This window comes from Toxorhynchites rutilus, chromosome 2 (assembly GCF_029784135.1).
Source record: "Toxorhynchites rutilus septentrionalis strain SRP chromosome 2, ASM2978413v1, whole genome shotgun sequence".
Classification (NCBI taxonomy): Eukaryota; Metazoa; Arthropoda; class Insecta; order Diptera; family Culicidae; genus Toxorhynchites; species Toxorhynchites rutilus.
In genome coordinates this window covers 295,887,572-295,906,192 of record NC_073745.1, presented here as the reverse complement: position 1 = coordinate 295,906,192, position 18,621 = coordinate 295,887,572, and the positions used below count along the sequence as shown (strand labels likewise).

The 18,621-nt window shown below is 39.6% G+C and overlaps 1 protein-coding gene across 5 annotated transcripts in view; it reads left to right on the top strand.

Moving 5' to 3' along the window:
- Positions 1-18,621, top strand: part of LOC129764492 (kinesin-like protein KIF13A) — a 94,042-nt gene that overhangs the window by 30,642 nt on the left and 44,779 nt on the right. For all 5 annotated transcript variants that reach the window (XM_055763611.1, XM_055763610.1, XM_055763607.1 and 2 more), the window contains one exon: positions 13,276-13,714. In XM_055763611.1, the coding sequence (XP_055619586.1) occupies positions 13,276-13,714 (439 nt within the window). The remainder of the gene's footprint in view (positions 1-13,275; positions 13,715-18,621) is intronic.

The following is an 18,621-nucleotide window of genomic DNA, read 5'->3' as shown; positions in this document are numbered from 1 at the left end:
ATCAAATCATATATAATCGAGTCCGACCAGCATGAGGAACTAGGTTAACAAAAAAAATGGTTAAGTATGTTATTCAAACTAAATTGTAACGATCACGCAGGAACTGTTCAATCACAAAGAAATGTTCGAATAGTTTCACAGGAACATTTTCAGTTGATTTCAATATTCCATACATATTCTTCAGGTTTGATTTAACGTTCGAAGATGTAATTTCGACACAATCATCGGAATATTCTCCATCTCAATAGAACTACTATCTTCAGCGTTTTTCTCAGCTTTTTCAACACTTTCCAGTATATCGGTATCTGGCATCAGATCACAGCAAATCACGTTTTGGTTCTTTTTGCACTAATTATTAAAAGACATTGAGGCATCGATCAATCGAACGGTATTGTACTGTCGACATCAGCAAGCTCACGACGCATTAATTATGCCAGCGGAATATCACCATCATCATTGAAGGAAAATTCGGCTTCCTGAAGCAATCTTAAATAGTCTCAGATTTAACCTTATTGATTTTAGAGGGTGCATTAAAATACAGTAAGAATGGTGAATAACATGAAGGTTGAAACGGACAAATATCCTCCATTTCTTGCAATATTCGTTTAACTAATCGATCTAATTAATCGAAGATGGCGAAAGTACTGATTCCGGTTCTTGATTATGTAGAAGTCCAGCTGCTGAGCTACGGAAGTAAAGATTTGTGGAAAAATTGTAAACTTATCGATTTGAGCTTTGGTCGGAGAGATTTTGGGTGCGCTGTATAGTTATCAACGAACATGACCACCTTTGAGAAAAAATAGATATAAGTATGATACATTACATAATTCCAGAAATAATACCTTTCTGTTTCCATTGGAATTTTTTTTGTCAAATTGCACAATCCATTCCTCAAAAAGCTTTAAGGTCATCCAGACCTTGGTGTTGCTCTCGTATATCACTGGTAATGAATTTTTCTTATTGAAACATCGTGGGTATTACTCTTTCCATTGATCAGCAACGGTACTTTATCGCTCCCGTCAATGTTAGTTGTGCGTGTGTGTTGTGTTGGTTGTGGGAATTCCCAGTTTCTGGACAAATTTGCAAGCCATATCCCGAAGAATAGAACCTGAGAGAGGTAAATTATTCTCTTTGGCTTGATAAGACAAAAAACCATTGACCGCTCCAGCTTTTGGATTCCGACCAACCTTATATGCTTTTTTTTATAATTTTTTTTATTAAATCGTTTTTTTTTACAGGCTCAGTTACATAAGTTTAAAGGAGCCAAACTCCTATTTGTATAGTTACAAGTATATATAAACATTTTTCATTAATTCTAGTGTTAATGAAGTAGAGAACCGATTACTCGCGGTTTGCTCGAGTTTAGAAGGGTGACATTTTTTTCAGGAAAAGGAAGGGATATAAGGATATGTTGACAATGTTCACACTCACATTCGCACTCACATTCATCATACTCAATTCTTAAGCCTATCTTATATCTAATATGTATTTACATTTCACCTTATTCTATTGTTAGTAAGAAGGGATTTAATTTCTCGCGAAGGAAAAGGAAAAGGAGAATATAAGGATATAAGGACAATCACACACGAAGATCGATAACTTTTAGGAAGACATATATTTGGGACATGTAATCAAGGTCTAACCGAGCCAACACATCTCTCACCGGCACATTGGGCTGTCTTCCTATGGCCCGACGAGAGTTTTCTAAATTCGATCTGGCAACAAGATACGCCTCGCACGACCAAACAACGTGTTCGATGTCGTGGTAACCTTGGCCACAAGCACAGATATTGCTATCGGCAAGATTAAAACGAAAGAGTAGCGCATCTAACGAACAGTGATTGGATATGAGTCGAGAGAAGGTGCGAATAAAGTCCCGACTCAAGTCCAGACTTTTGAACCATGGTTTGAGGCTAACCTTAGGGATAATCAAATGAAGCCACCGACCCAATTCATCTTCGTTCCACTTACGTTGCCAGTTAGCGATGGTATTTTTACGGACTAAAGAATAAAATTCATGGAAGGCGATTTGACGCTGATAAATATCGCCTTCAATTGCACCTACCTTTGCCAATGAGTCAGCCCTCTCATTACCCGGAATTGAGCAATGTGAAGGGACCCAGACAAAGGTAATGACATAACAGCGTCCGGTTAAAGCACTCAAAATTTCTCGTATTCTCTCAAGGAAGTACGGCGAGTGATTTTCCGGCCTCACTGAACGGATAGCTTCGAAAGAGCTAAGACTATCCGTTACAATGTAATAGTGTTCAACAGGTCGTGAGGCGACGCTGTCCAGCGCCCAGTGTATTGCTGCCGATCCAGCAATATACACTGAGCAAGGATTCTGAAGGCTGTGGGAGGTGCTAAAAAATTCGTTGAACACTCCAAATCCTGTGGACTCATTCATAGAGGACCCATCAGTAAAGTACATATTATCACAATTGATACGCCCATATTTTGCATTGAAGTTCGTAGGAACGATCCCCGATCGATGATAATCTGGAATTCCAGGGATTTTCTCTTTCATGAACAGATCAAAATGTACAGAGGAATTGATGTAGTCAGGAAAACAAACACTGTTGGGAATATACGAAGAAGGATCAACCTGCATGGAGATGAATTCATGATATGAAGTCATGAATCCAGAATGAAAATTTAGCCCGATCAGCTGCTCAAAATTTCCGATCACCAATGGGTTCATGACCTTACACCGGATGAAGAACCGAAGAGATAATAAATTGAAGCGATCTTTTAGTGGGAGTACGCCTGCCAAAACCTCGAGACTCATGGTATGCGTTGAGGGCATACATCCCAACGCGATACGGAGGCAAAGATACTGAATTCGCTCGAGTTTAATGAGGTGTGTTTTGGCAGCTGATTGAAAACAAAAACTGCCATACTCCATCACTGAGAGAATAGTTGTTCGATACAACATTATAAGATCTTCGGGATGGGCTCCCCACCAGGTGCCAGTAATTGTACGGAGAAAGTTTATTCTTTGTTGGCATTTTTTACTCAGATACCTAATATGGGCCCCCCAAGTACATTTGAAGTCGAACCATACCCCAAGATACTTGAATGACATAGCATGAGTGATCGGTTTACCCATATGTTGAAGCTTTGGTTTTGCTGGTCTATGCTTCCTAGAAAAAACCACCATCTCTGTTTTCTCCGTGGAGAATTCGATCCCTAGCCCAATGGCCCAGGTTGAAAAATTGTTCAAAGTATCTTGTAAGGGTTCTTGCAGGTCGGATTCTTTTGATCCTACGACAGACACTACTCCATCATCTGCAAGTTGTCTTAAGCTGCAATTTTGTGTAAGGCAATTGTCAATGTCGCTTACATAGAAGTTGTACAAAAGGGGGCTTAAACATGAGCCCTGAGGGAGGCCCATGTAAGAGACCCGACTTACTGCCGAATCTCCGTGAGAAAAATTCAAATGTTTCTCACAAAGCAAGTTATATAACATATTATTCAATAGAGGCGGTAGACCCCGAGAGTGTAATTTGTCTGACAAAACCTCTATTGAAACAGAATCAAAGGCCCCCTTTATGTCCAAGAATACTGAAGCCATTTGTTTTTTTTCGGCGTAAGCCATTTGAATTTCTGAAGAAAGCAACGCAAGACAATCATTCGTCCCCTTGCCCCTGCGGAACCCATATTGTGTATCTGAGAGTAAGATATTCGTTTCAACCCAACGATCAAGGCGAAACAAGATCATTTTCTCCAACAATTTCCGTATACAAGACAGCATTGCTATTGGGCGGTACGAATTGAAGTCGGACGCGGGTTTTCCGGGTTTTTGAATAGCTATAATTCGCACTTATCTCCAATCATCTGGAACAATATTATGCTCCAGAAACCGATTGAATAAATTCAACAAGCGATGTTTCGCCACATCAGGGAGGTGTTTCAACAAGTTGAACTTAATTCTATCTGTTCCTGGAGCCGAATTGTTACAAGAAAGGAGATCAAGAGAGAATTCTACCATCGAAAACTCGGAATCAAGATCGCACCTATCTTGTGGTATATCTCGAACAATTTTTTGCACAGGAACGGAATCGGGACAAACTTTCCGTGCAAATTTAAAAATCCATCGATGTGAATATTCTTCGCTTTCATTCGATGAAGAGCGATTTCTCATGTTTCGAGCCACTTTCCATAATTTTTTCATTGACGTTTCTCGTGACATACCTCCCACGAAAGTTCGCCAATAAGCACGTTTTTTCCCTTTAATCAAGTTTTTAAATTGATTTTCAAGGTCCAAATACGTTTGAAAATTCTCAATGGTTCCACGTTTTCGAAAAGCTTTGAATGCGTTCGATTTATCCTGATAAAGCTTGGAACATTGGCTATCCCACCATGGATTGGGAGGCCTTCGACGAATAGTGGAGCCTTTCGTGGAGGTGGAGGTTCCGTTTGAGCGCGAACCGCGCTGTCATAGATCAAACGAGAAATGAAGTTATACTCCTCCAATGGAGGCAAACCATCTCTGGAATTGATGGCTAGAGCAATCGCGTCCGCATATTTTTTCCAGTCAATGTGTCTTGTGAGGTCATATGCCATGTTTATAGATTCAGAAGAATTCGACCCAATGGTGATGGACATTTTGATTGGGAAGTGATCACTACCGTTGGGGTCCTGGATTACATTCCACTTGCAATCTAACGATAGTGAATTCGAGCAAAGCGAGAGGTCAAGAGCACTTGGGTTAGCAGGAGGTTTAGGTACACGTGTTGTTTCCCCAGTATTCAAAACGGTCATATTGAAGCTGTTACAAAGGTCATATATCAAAGATGAACGATTGTCGTCGTACTGTTCCCCCCAGGCAGTTCCGTGAGAGTTGAAGTCTCCCAAGATCAATCGTGGCTCAGGAAGGAGTGAGCACATGTCATCAAGTTGTTTGCGGCTAACCGCAGCTCTCGGAGGCCAATACAAGCTGACAATACAGAGGTCTTTGCCTCTTTATATGCTTTTGGTCTAGATTCAATTTTCCATTCCGATTCCATTTTTACTTTAGTTTGAATAGTGTTGATACCGTACTTTGTGCAATACTGAAATTATTTGCAGCTTCAGACCCCTTCCGTCCATACTTTTCGACCTGCTCGATGATGCTCAAACGTTGCGCAATGGTTAAAGTTTTGATTGTTCGCTTGAAAGGTTTCTCGTGGTTTTCCATACTTGAAAAGAAATTGTTTGATGACACGAACACTTCGTCTTCACTTTCAAGAGCAATTGAAATCAAAGATAATAACACACAAAAACATGTACGCGAAAATAAATCGAGTTAGGGAGGGGAAAATCCATGGAAAAATGAATCAAAACACATCGAGTAAGGGAGGCATCGAGTTATGGAGAGAAGAATGCTTGTAATATCGAAGGTGCCATGAAATCCATCGAGTTAGGGAAAATATCGAGATACAGAACATCGAGTTAGGGAGAGTTGACTGTATTTTGGGAACAATACAACATCATATGTTGTATTGGTTATACTGTTTATGAATCACCAACACCAACACTCCAATTAACTGATTTTTTGTTTTTTTTATATTATATTTTAATATAATCTAATCATAAAATAAATTATTCTTTTTCTACATTCGACAATGAACAAATATCCCTAAACCTAATACATTATTACAATCAATCCTATAGGCTATAAATTATTCCCTTTGACATTTTCTATTTCATTGATCCGTAGTTCATATTCCATTTTCGAGCATCATTTTTCTGTGTGTAGCTAGGAGGGCCTTCAATGTGAGAACAACGTGTCCTTACAAATTAGTGTTTTCACACCATTCTCGGGTAGAGGAAAAAAAACTGCCCGAAGTGAAGCAGATAAACTGTCGTCAGCTATAATTCCTGTACAAATGTTCACCTTCAGCTCCAGCTCTGGTAGGCACGAATTGTTTCGTATAAGACAGGGTGTCAGAATGTCAAAAAGTAAAACCGAAAGAGTGCGGCGGGGGACTCGGTGTATGTGTCGCAAGCGTCGCCAGCAGTTTCGGGGGATGGGAACACGTTATCCGTTCCTTTCTGTTCGCCAGCTTGGTGGCCTGGATAATAGAGACGGTGAAAACAAAAATGAATGGAAAACTCTCCGGGTATTGTGCTTCGGATGGTTGTATAAAAGTCGAAACCTCTTCACGCTATCATTCATCACGAAATTTGTGTGGCTCCTGTGCTGCACGGCCTCGACCAAAATAAAAATTATTTATTAGAACCGATGAGTCAATCGTGCCCACATATATTGGAAAAGAAAACATGGAATGTTGTTCTGTGCAACTATTATTTCACCTTATCGCTGTCTTTCCGCGGGCTCGATAAGAGCAGACCGCGCGAGTACTTACGTGACTCGTCGTCGAAAGGCGTTATAAGCATCGAAAACAAGACAATTGTTGGGTAATCCATCGATGACTCGATCATCCAAGCGAGGCGACAGAACCGAGCCGAACGACCGAGGTGACAGGGCGGAAACGAGGTTCCATTTCCGATTCCATCATGTCTGGCACACACCAAAAGACGTCGTGGCTTGTGTGACTTCGGTTGATTAAATCCACTTGGCACTCGGTTTGCTGCGCGGATAGGAGAGCCTTCCGTGTGTTTATTGCTGCTGTTTCGAGGCTGTATCGATTGGCGTTTTTCTTCGCCCGTCGCTCACTTTAGTCACAATATCATAAACACAATTTTCCTCTCCTTTGCTTTGCCACCAAGGTGGGGTTGTTCGATTGGATAACCCAAGGCTTTGCGATATGGGAACGACTCCACTCTCTCGGTGTGTATGATGGGGTGATAGAACAACCCAACACACGTTAGCCCAACACTTGCCCTGAAAACCTGTATGTGTGTATGTGTGCTTGTCTTCTCAAACAGTGATAGCGGCAGGCAGGTCCACCCGTTGTTGGCCTGCATTTCACCAGAATGGAAACACCAGGCTACGACACCGAGGTGTTGCGGAATAACACCGCAATTACTTGTGGATGGTGGAAGAGAGAGCGGAGGGTAGCAGCGAACGGATGTGAAGCAGGAATTTAACCCACGTTCATAAATATGACCAACCATCAGCTGGTTTGTTGGAGAACTGCAGCAGAGTTTCAGAGGAAATCGCTGAGCGCGAAACATTGGGTGTGCTGCTGTTATCAGACGGGCAATAAACCCGTGTGTACAGAGGCTTTTACCCATGCCACGGTGAATATTTTTGTGTTTGTCTTTCTCCGACATAAAAATACGACTAGGTAATAGCTGGTGGCGAGCGAGGTGCTAAAATGTATGGAACGGGTAGCGAATGGAGAAAACAAATCCAAACGCGATATACTGCGATTTTCATCAAATATTTGCCACCCACATATAGGGTGGAGATCTGTTATTAGTTGCGGGTTTCGGATTAAATGAGAATGAATCACCTAATCATTTGAGTTACATTCAAAATCCTCTGCTGTCCCAAAAAAGTGGGACGATAAACTGCAGTGCAGTCATTTGTAAATTTCATAGGTTAAACGTTGGCATATCTTTTGCAATCGTTTTTCATGATTAGGGACGCCGTACCAGACAATATCATTTCGTCGTCTCCCATCACAGGTGTCACACTGCTGATAATCATGACGAACACAACCTGTAGTTCATGTTGTGCTGATGGAACACAATTTTTTCTCTATTGGAATTTGCTTCCTTCAAAGGATTCAATTATTGATAGTACAGATTCGAATCAGGAGCTTGGGCCTAGAGTTGCATCCGATAGAAGATGATCCCCTACAAAACGTATCGAACACCTTTTGCGAGGACTTGTCACGTTTCGACCACGACAATGATTTCGCATGACGTCATTATACGTGACCCACTTCTCATCACCAATCAAGTTTTTGGAATGTTTTAATTTAGTTGTGATTTACCAGCGATTCGCAGATGGAAGTACGATCCATGATACATGAAAATTCTTTTTATATCCAGCCTTATTCAAGTAGTTCCCGTAAGTTTTTGCAGGATTTAGCTCTCATGGACATTCGTGCTTACAAGACACGCAAAGACTGGACGATTTCCATAATTTTACCTACATTTTCGGCATTTACCCGTCAGACCGAGAGACACCTTTGACATAAAAATTATCCGAATCAGAATCGACCAAACCAAAATTGTACGTGATTGATCATAATAGTATCTTCTTTTCTTTTTTGTGATTGATGCGTGCAGGCAAAAAAAAATCGCGTAATTTCGAGCAAATCGCGTAAAAAAAGTCGAGTAATTTCGAGAAAACCGCGTTAAAAAAGGTTGGTTTTTCATAGGCACGCGCTCGTCACAGTCAACTCGCAGAATTTATCTTCCCATCGTGGCGACGATAGACAGATCGCGTAGTTTCGAGAGAATAGCATAACAAAATTCGCGTAAAAAATCTCGAGCAAAAATTGTGTAAAAAAGAATTCAGTGTACTTAGATTACTTATTGAAAAGGGCCACTTTTATTTTTAATTTTCACAAAAATCAAGGAATCAAAGGAATGAAATGTAGGAAATTGTTTAAATTTTCATTCAAAAATATCAAAAACAAAATTTTAAAAATTGGCACTGAGCAAACAGAGATTATAAATTCCAATTCATTATTCTCAAAAACGTTATTTGTAATTCTTAAAAAAAAAATGAATAATCCGTACAATAACCAACAAGTTTATATATCGTACAATAACCATATAACGGCCCATTCTTCCGTTACATCTAATACAGGGAAAAAGTTTTCTGACAACTTTTTCATGTTTTCTTTGGAAAAAATAAATAACTAATCCTAATCATGTTTAAAGTCAAGATAACGATGTTTTACTCGTAAGATTTTTGTGTGTAAATTCCCGGGAATGACGTGTTTCTAAACAGAAAAAATAGTTTGCAGAATATGTCAATCGTGAGATTCTAAACATAGAAATGTTGCGAGTTAAACATTAGTAGTTAATTTTTAAAGAATGAAAAGGTTGTTGTTCGAAAAACTTTTTCCCTGTAGAAGTGCTCATCTTTCGATGAATAAATTACTTGTTGCTTCAGATTGCTTCACGGATGTGGCGAATGTCATATTGTTGGTATGGTATTATGCGATGTTGGCAACACAGATGTTTGAAAGGAAGCTTAAGAACATAGAAAAGTTCATATGATTGGTATATTTTTTATCGCTTTAAAAATGTCGAATTTTTTATCGCAAAAACGTCCGAAAAAGGGTTTGAACAATTCAGAAGCACCGCATCTATCGTCCCCAGTGCGGTATCGATTACAATTGATATGTTTGAACAGATGGGACAGACGGATCGTAAACACAATAAGGGAATTTTACAACATGACAACGCTAGACCACATGTTCATGGATCTGACTGAAATGCCTTGAAAGTGCATATAACGTTGAGATCTGGTGTTATCTATCACTCGACATCGTAAGGTATTTTTTAAAGCTACTGGTGACATGTTTGTCTGTACACCCATACCTCGCTATACGATCGCTTTTTATGCAACATTTCGCTACAATGCTACGCTACGTGCCTTTTCGATTGACGGTCTAGAATATTTCCTTAAAAAGGCAAAAAAAAATTTTTTTCGGTGTCGATGTTTATATTAGAGTGCCAATGAAGATGGCCATCTCGAATATTCAAACGGAACTATCTTAAAAATGTTGATTCCCACGAAAAACTACCCTATGCAAAATATCAGTTCAATCGGACTTCTTTTACTTGTGTCTCACAGTCGTCAAAGTTTGAGTTTTTTGTAAATCGAAATTTTTTTTTTTTTCAACTGATTCATTCTTTATACGGCTTTTCGCTTTGCGGCCGAAATTCGTAGAACGTATCTAGGCCGTAAAGCGAGGTATGGGTGTACTCCCATAAAATTTAGATGGGAAGCCTTCCTGACCCACTTTTTGTGCTTCGTGTTGTTCGGACCAATTGGACAACGCAAAGCTCAAAAAGGGAGTTAGCAACACTTCCCATCTAAATTTTATGATAGTACAGGCAAACCTGTTTCTGTGCGAGGGATAGGGACCGCACAAAAAAAATCGCATAAAATATCGTACTAAACTTGACCAGTAGTTTTAAAAAATAGCCGACTGTTCCGATCAAATTAACGCACAAAAGCAAACCGCGTTGCAATCAAGGTCACATCGTCTTGTCAACATTCCAATAGAAAAACAAGAATTTGTAGCAGTAAGTAAAAGTGAAGAGGATCCTACGGAAAAAACACCGCCAAAACGCAACCACACCACAACTCCAGAAAGAGCCATTCAAAGGATTAGTCATCAAATGCGATTCAATAGATCTTGAAACCACAAGGTTTCCAAAAAACCTCCAAAGTCTTCTAATGCAGAAAGTCTTTCTGTGTCCCCCAATGTCCGGTATCTATTAGATTCCATGTAAATCCTGCCTGGCGCTCTACATTGACCAAACCTGTCGAAAGTTACGTTCTTTTGAGGAAGCACAAGTACTTGACGAGTCACTTGTATCAGGGTACTTTGCATATAGGGTACGATAAATTGTCCAGATCATCTTGCAATGATATTCGTGAAGCGACGGGGCTAAGTCCTAAAACTAAGAAAGACCGAATTAAATAATTTAAGCATCTGCAAGCTGTCTCTGTGTGCCAACGGATGATAGATAATCATTAGAGTGCCAATGAAAATGGCCATCTCGAATTTTCAAAGCGAACTTGATTAAAAATGTTGATTCTCACGAAAACTACCCTATGCAAAATATCAGCTTAATCGGACTTCATTTACTAGTGTCGCACAGCGGTCAAAGTTTGAGCTTTTTTAAAACCGAAAAATCACCCAAAGGGGGAGTAAAGGAAATCGGGGTATTTGAAAAAAAAAAGTTGATGCCAAATGTCTTCAAATTGCATGAAACGTCGAGATCTACTGTCATCTCGAAAAAAATTTTTGTCAAAAATCCACACTCTGGGACTTTTTTCGGAATACGAGGCAAAACGTATGGTTTAGGGTGCCAATGAAAATCGTCATATCGATTTTTCATACGGGACTCCCTGCGAAATGTTGATTTGCACGATAAAATACCCTCTGCAAAATATTGGATCATTCGGACTTCAATTACTAGTGTCGCACAGTGGTCAAAGTTAGAGTTTTTGAAAATCGAAGAATCACCCAACGGGGGAGTACAGGAAATCGAGGGTTTCAAAAAAAGTTGTTTGATGCCAAATGTCTTAAAATCGCATGAAACGTCGAGATTTACTGTTATCTTGAAAAAAAATTCGTCAAAAATCAACTTTCAGACAAAAATGACCAAGTGCCGAAAAGTCATTTTTTGACAAAACATTTTTTTTTCGAGATAACAGTAAATCTCGACGTTTCATGCAATTCTAAGACATTTGGCTTCAAAAAACTTTTTTTGAAACCCCCGATTTCCTCTACTCCCTTGGGTGTTTTTTCGATTTTCAGAAAACTAAAATTTTAAGATCTGCAACAATAGTAAATTAAGTCCCTGTGAGCTAATAGTTTGCAGAGGGTATATCATCGTGCAAATCAACATTTCGTAAGGAGTCCCGTGTGAAAAATCGATATGGCGATTTTCATTGGCATCCTAAACCATACGTTTTGCCTCGTATTCCGAAAATACCACTAAATCCTTGATTGTCGATTTTTGACAAAACTTTTTTTTGAGATTACAGTAGATCTCGACGTTTCATGCAATTTGAAGACATTTGGTATCCATTTTTTTTTCGAAAACCCCGATTCCCTTTACTCCCCCCTTGGATGATTTTTCGGTTTTCAAAAAACTCAAACTTGGACCGCTGTGCGACACTAGTAAATGAAGTCCGATTAAGCTGATATTTTGATAGGGTAGTTTTTCGTGGAAATTAACATTTTTAATTAAGTTCGCTTTAAAAATTCGAGGGTCACTTTTTTCCCATACATCCATTGGCACTCTGATAATCATCCATACCGTTAGCGTAGAATTGTAGGAGAAGGAATCCCGACGGGAGTCTTGCGAGACGCTCATATTACTCATATATACAGCCATTCCATGCCAATGAAAATCATGTATTTAATGTAATTTGTACAGGTAATTATTAAACATTTGTGAAAATTCACGATTATTAAGCTTCTCTGAGGGAACTTCCAACTGAATCAAATACTCTTTTTTTTCCCTTTATTTATTTAATTAGGCTCAAGTGGATAAAGAGCCATCATCAAGCAGTACATTTTTAAACTGTTTGAATATATTATAACTACATAATCATTAACTTAAGTTTAATTAGCTGAAACTACAGAAAAATACTTTTTTGACATCGAGAAAAATAGAACCCATTTATTCTTTTCGAGCAAATCCAATTTTAATAATGCGAAAGATAAATTATTGATTCCCACAAGCTTCATTTGTTGTTGCTGCATTATGTGATCTATCAATGGCCTTTGATGAGTCAGATCTGAATGTGTAAATATGTTCACTTTTTATCCATTGGCCGTTCTAATAATATCAATAACTAATGGCTGAACAATCGAAACATGACTGATTAATGCGTTGGTCTCCGGAATAAGGCCAATAATGTTAAAACTATAAGGGAAAAAATAAATATTATTGTGGTTTTCCATTTCAACTGCTGACTGATTCATGATTGTTGTTTTCGTTTGAAAACAAAAAGAAACACATTTACGTAATATCCGTGTGCGGCGAAGTTCGACAAGCGTGTATCACCGGCTAACAAATAGCTTTATTTTATGTACTCTGGTACATTTTAAGAATCATTCTACCGATGTCGTCCTCCAAAGTAAACTAAATACCTTGCCATCATAATAATGAGCACCTATATCCGCCAGCCTAAGCCGCCACCGGTCGTCTATTGGGCCTTATCGCACGGCCGGCTCGACTGGCCATCGTTATTATATTTTTTTCTCATTTGTGCTTCCCATCATCGGGAAAAATCGCACGAATGCCATAAATTATGAAGTAATCACGGATCAAAAGTTATTCATCTACAGCCGGCAGCAGTCCATATGATGGTTGTAAGCTAGGTCGGGGGGATAGCCTTAACGAAGAAGGCCAGCTCTATATAACACCATCACCGCTTCACTTAGCTGGCCATCGCTCATCGATGCACAAAACGTTTCAGCAATTGATCCACGTACCGTAACAAGCGCAGCAATGTTTGAGTGTTGCTCAACTTTTCCTTCCACCTTCAGTGTGGTTCACCTTTTGTGGTCCGCTAAATTCACCCAGTTTGGCGTTTTCAATATTACACTGTGTGTATTTACAGTTTAATAACATTTCTTTTCTTTTCTGTTTTCTCCGTGTGTTTTTTCGCAGACTTCCAAAAACTCCAAAGCTGTTCGCGTTCGACCACTGCTTCTACTCGACCGACCCGAGCGCGGACAACTTTGCCTCCCAGCAGCTAGTGTTCGACCAGATCGGGCGGGACATTCTGGACAATGCGTTCCAGGGCTACAATGCGTGCATTTTCGCCTACGGCCAGACCGGCTCCGGCAAGTCCTACACAATGATGGGCAACCAGGAGAACAAGGGCATCATCCCGAGACTGTGCGACGAACTGTTCGCCTCCATCGCAGCCAAACAGACCGACGAGCTGAACTACAAGGTCGAGGTGTCCTACATGGAGATCTACAACGAGAAGGTGCACGACCTGCTCGATCCGAAAACGAGCAAACAGTCACTGAAGGTGCGAGAACACAACGTCCTGGGACCGTACGTCGATGGACTGTCGCAGCTGGCCGTCACATCGTTTCTGGTAGGTTTTTTTCGCAACAAGAGTTATTTTCAAGATGTTTGATAAAAATCATTCTAACCTGAATCATCAGAAAACACCCGAAAACTTATTCAATGATCTTTGATTGGGATGAAACTTTACTCTCACTCTCTGTATAAACTATACAAACGTGGAAACAATATTCAGACTAATGAACAATTTTTAAAGAAGTGAATATGTATTTCAAAACAAACTTCAATTGAAAAAATGTACCTCGGAATCATTTGGTTGCATGGAATGGGAACTATCTATAGGAAAATTATAGAGCTTCCTTAATATTCATTATACTACAGACTCAGACTCAGACTCGATTATCCGGAGTAATTAAGTTTTGATTTTTTTCATTTGAGTATTTTGAGTAATTTGTTAACATACTTTATAAATATGATTATTTCAACAAAATCGAATATGAATTGGTAGAGGAGAGGGTTGGAATAGGGGTTGTTCCATACAATCCGCATTTTCGATTATCCGCATTAGATTTAAATACGTTGTAAATTCCAAATTTAAATGAATACACTGATTTAATATTTAAACATACCTTATTTGATCATTTAATGAAACATAGATGAGCAGGTTCCATTTGGTATGTTCAAATCCGGTTATCCACAGTGTATCATATAAAATATGATCATTCGAATAATCATGTAAGGAAAAGGAAAAAGTTGGGGTAGGAGTGTTGAGATTGTTGCAAATAATACAAAATAAATGATAAACCTTTGAGTCCGATTGTATAGTTGATTTATTGGATTCTAAAAAGACGTCCAATCAGCATCTTCATATGTTACGATATTATCACAGAATAGATTTAATAGAACTTGTTTGGCAAATTATTATTTATTTCGGTTTAAAAACTAATTCATGAATAACGATGTGCATAAGAATGCCAATGAAAATGGTCATCTCCAATTTACGAATGGGACTTCCTGAAAAATGTTGGTTCCCTAAAAAAAACACTACAGCTCAATCGGGCTTTTACTACTGTCGCAAAGACGCCAAAGTTTGAGTCTCCCGAAAACCATAAAATCACCCAAGGGGAGAGTGCATGAAATCGGAGATTTGAAAAAAAAAAATGTGATGTCAAATGTCTTGAAATTTCATGAAACGTCGAGATCTACTGTCATCTCGATTTTTTTTGTCATCTAAATCCCAAAATTCGATTTTTGATAATATCCCTAGGGTATTTAAAGGTTTAAAAAAAACTGAAACTTTGACGACTGTGCGACACAAGTAAATAAAGTCCGATTGAGCTGAAATTTTGCATATGATATTTTTTCGCGGAAATCAACATTTTGCAGGAAGTCCCTTTCAAAAATTGGCACTCTAATGTGAATAATATACAACAAAGCATATTATTACGTAATTCTCGCAGCAGGAATTGTCTTTCCAATAGCAATCCGTTTTCCTTAGTCTAAGTAATAACTTTTTCGATTCCACATAAGGCGATTTCATTTGAAACCACATTTTCGGACTCTTCATCTTCATCAACCTGATGTAGTTCCTAAACTGATGAAGCATTCCCTCCCTCAGACGTTGAAATTGAATTTTCATTATCGTAGAAATATGTGTTTGGATGTAAACCAATGTTGACTATGTCATCGTCGTTCAGAGCCTCAAACTCTACGTCCTCATCGTGCACGGTATTGTCTTGGTCAATCAATCTCTGCAGAATCGAAAGTACGCGTTCTTTTACAACCGACAACGGGATATCAGCATTTTCCATGACTTGATAATGAAATCAGCCGGTACCTCGTCCCAAGCCTCGATTACTCGAAACATAACATTCCTAATGTTGATTCGCTTAAGGGGGGTATTCTAGAGTGAAGACACGAATTCCGGACGTTTTTTCGAGCTCCCTAAAAATGAAACAACGAATATTTTTACTATCTATTATATCATTATTGGTTCATCTATATTTTAACAATAAAACAAAAATTGAACGGAGAAAAATATTCATAACTAAAATAGTTAAGAGCTGATGAAGTGAGAGGGATAAAAAAGTAGTGTCACGGCGTACACGTGCCATACAAATGAAGCACAAATTTCTACGTTACTCGCGAATTAATCACGCAAATGCAACCAAATTAGGCGTCTGGAGGATTTAGAGTGCAATAAATGATTCTGTGGTGGATAGATACTCCTCCCCTCTCTCTTAGGGGGGGCTGCCATACAAATGAAACACAAATTTTTACATTACTCGAGAATTAATCAAACAAATGAAACGAAATTGACATGTGGAGGTTTTAGGGTGCAATAAATGTTTCTATGGTGGTTAGACACTCCACCCCCTCTCTAAGGGGGAGCTGCCATACAAATGAAACACAAATTTCCGCGTTACTCGGGAATTAATCTAGCAAACGAAACCAAATTTGGCATGTGGAGGTTTTATGGTGCAATAAATGTTTTTACGGTGGTTAGGTACTACTCCCCCCTCTCTCAGGGGGTGGGAGGCTGCCATACAAATGCAACACAAATTTCTACATTACTCGAGAACTCGAAGGGGGGGAGGGGGGTTGGTTTGATGGAAACCAAATTTGGCATGAGGAGGTTTTAGGGTGCAATAAATGTTTCTATGGTGGTAGATAATTCTCCTCCCTCTCTTAGGGGGGGGTGGGGGGTAGTATGTCTGCCATTTCTGCATTACTTGAGAATTAATCAAGCTAACGAAACCAAACTAGGTATATGGAGGGTTTAGGGCGCAATAAATATTTTCACGGTGGTTAGCCACTCCACCCCCCTCTCTAAGGGGGAGCTGCCATACGAATGAAAAACAAATTTCTGCATGATTCGAAAACTAATCAAGAAAACACCAAATTTGGCATGCGAAGGTTTTAGACACAAAACGTTTCTATGGCGAATAGACACTCCTTCCGTCTTTTTGAGGGGGAGGGGGCTGCCATACAAATGAAGCATACATTTCCGCATAATTCAAGAACTAATCAAGCAAACGAAACTAAATTTGGCATGTGGAGGTTTTATAGGGAAGAAACATTTCTAAGGTGGTTCGGCACTCTTCCCCCTCTATAAGGGGGTCTCCCATACAAATGAAACACAAATTTCTGCATAACTCGAGAACTAATCAAGAAAACGATCGATTAGAAGATCATTCAATGGACAGTTCTGCGATTGGACTCATGAATTTGTGCTTAGTAAGAAAACGTGAATGTTTGAAGGTATTGATAACAAAAAACAAATTTTGTGCGGGACGAAGTTTGCCGGGTCAGCTAGTATACAAATAAATCAGTGCAAATCATAGTTATTTCACGTTTACCGATAGATTTTCTTTTAAACTTTCAATGATTCGACTATCCGGAAAATTCGATCATCCGGAGTGGCAATAAAATCAACATTACGGATAATCGAGTCCGACCTGTATTATTATTATGAATATTTTTTAATGTGAAAAATCGGAAATTAAATTTCACCCGCCTCATTCAGTTCCGGTGCTGCATAAGACCTTGAAGCAATTGAAACTCATTAGAATTTGATTTTGACCGTGCGAAAAGGATGTGAAATAAGCAGTGGTAAATAAATCCCTTTGTAATACGAGAACCACACGTGTCGAACAGATGACAGATTCTCGTCGTCATAGTGCAAGCCAAACCCCTGGTTACAGTGTGTCCCTAAGATTTGTTTGCCACCTTCACAAATTTGCTGAATCATACATTTGCTTGTAAGGTACATGGTGTGAAGTCGAGCTAACTTGTTAATTTCCTCACCTCGTCGTCGCCATCGACATCTGCAAACAGCCGAACATGTGGTTTACGAGAGAGCGCATTCATAACAACAACGTTATGGATGAAAAGCACTGGAAAAATGTGGCAGTGGTTTTGATGGATGCGTGGGCCTATTCACTCCTCCATTAAAGTAATGAGCGCGATGCATCTATTTCTTCCACAACAGCTCACGATAATAACGCCCGGCCCCGGTGCAGGTGAAAGCTTCTCGGCCCAAATTTGGTGAACCACGCTGAGTAACAAGTCGACCCACAGTCGGAGGTCTTCTCTTGCATGCGCATCCACAAGTATCTGGAGAGTATCATATTCTCCGACGGAAGATGTTTCATAAAAGGTTAACACCACTAGCTATTTATCTCGAAGCCCGGAATCCTGGAGTGTGATGAGATCCAACTTGTGGCGCGCAAGGGGTGAAGGTGTAAATCGATGAAACCTTGAATCTCCCTTTTTTCTCCGCCGCCGACGCGCTGCTTCTCGTTACCTACAGGAAAATTATATCAGGAAGGGCATAATTTTACATAATAGAATGCGTCTGCACGGTAAGCCGCGATCTCCGGGGAGGGAGAGCGAGAACTGAATCATAATGCATAAATTATTTATGAAATTGCCTCTACCGGTGGAAATGCGCCTGCCTGGATAACCATTTCTGTGGAGAAGAGTTTTGTTACTTTGTTTACACTTTCAGCGCGTTTGCATGTTCGCGCAAGTAGGGCATGTTGTTCAATTTCGGTACGGTAGAAAAGGTACATTACAGTCACCGGGTTGGCTTTCTCTGGACGGAATGAAGATCATTAAAAATAGCTTCGAAACTGTACTGTGTATGTTCCGACATGAAATCACGCTGTGTAAACTATTTGCACGATACAGGTGTAAGATGCTATGAGTTCCAAAAACCGACTAAATCCAATGACATGGCTGCAAACTTGAATTAGGCTCAAATTTCGGCTGTGCGAGCCCTGCTGCACTGAGTTTCACCATTCGACCTCAACGGTGGATAACCCGTTTTTTCGATTCAATGATCGCAATCCGTAAAGGTTAATTATGAGGAGAATCTGCCACTCTCTGCTAGTTTGCAAAATTCGGAAATGTCTGGGGCAAGGAAAAAATAAGTTGGGTGCCTTGTATATGAGGCGATTTGAGAGCTGCTGCAAA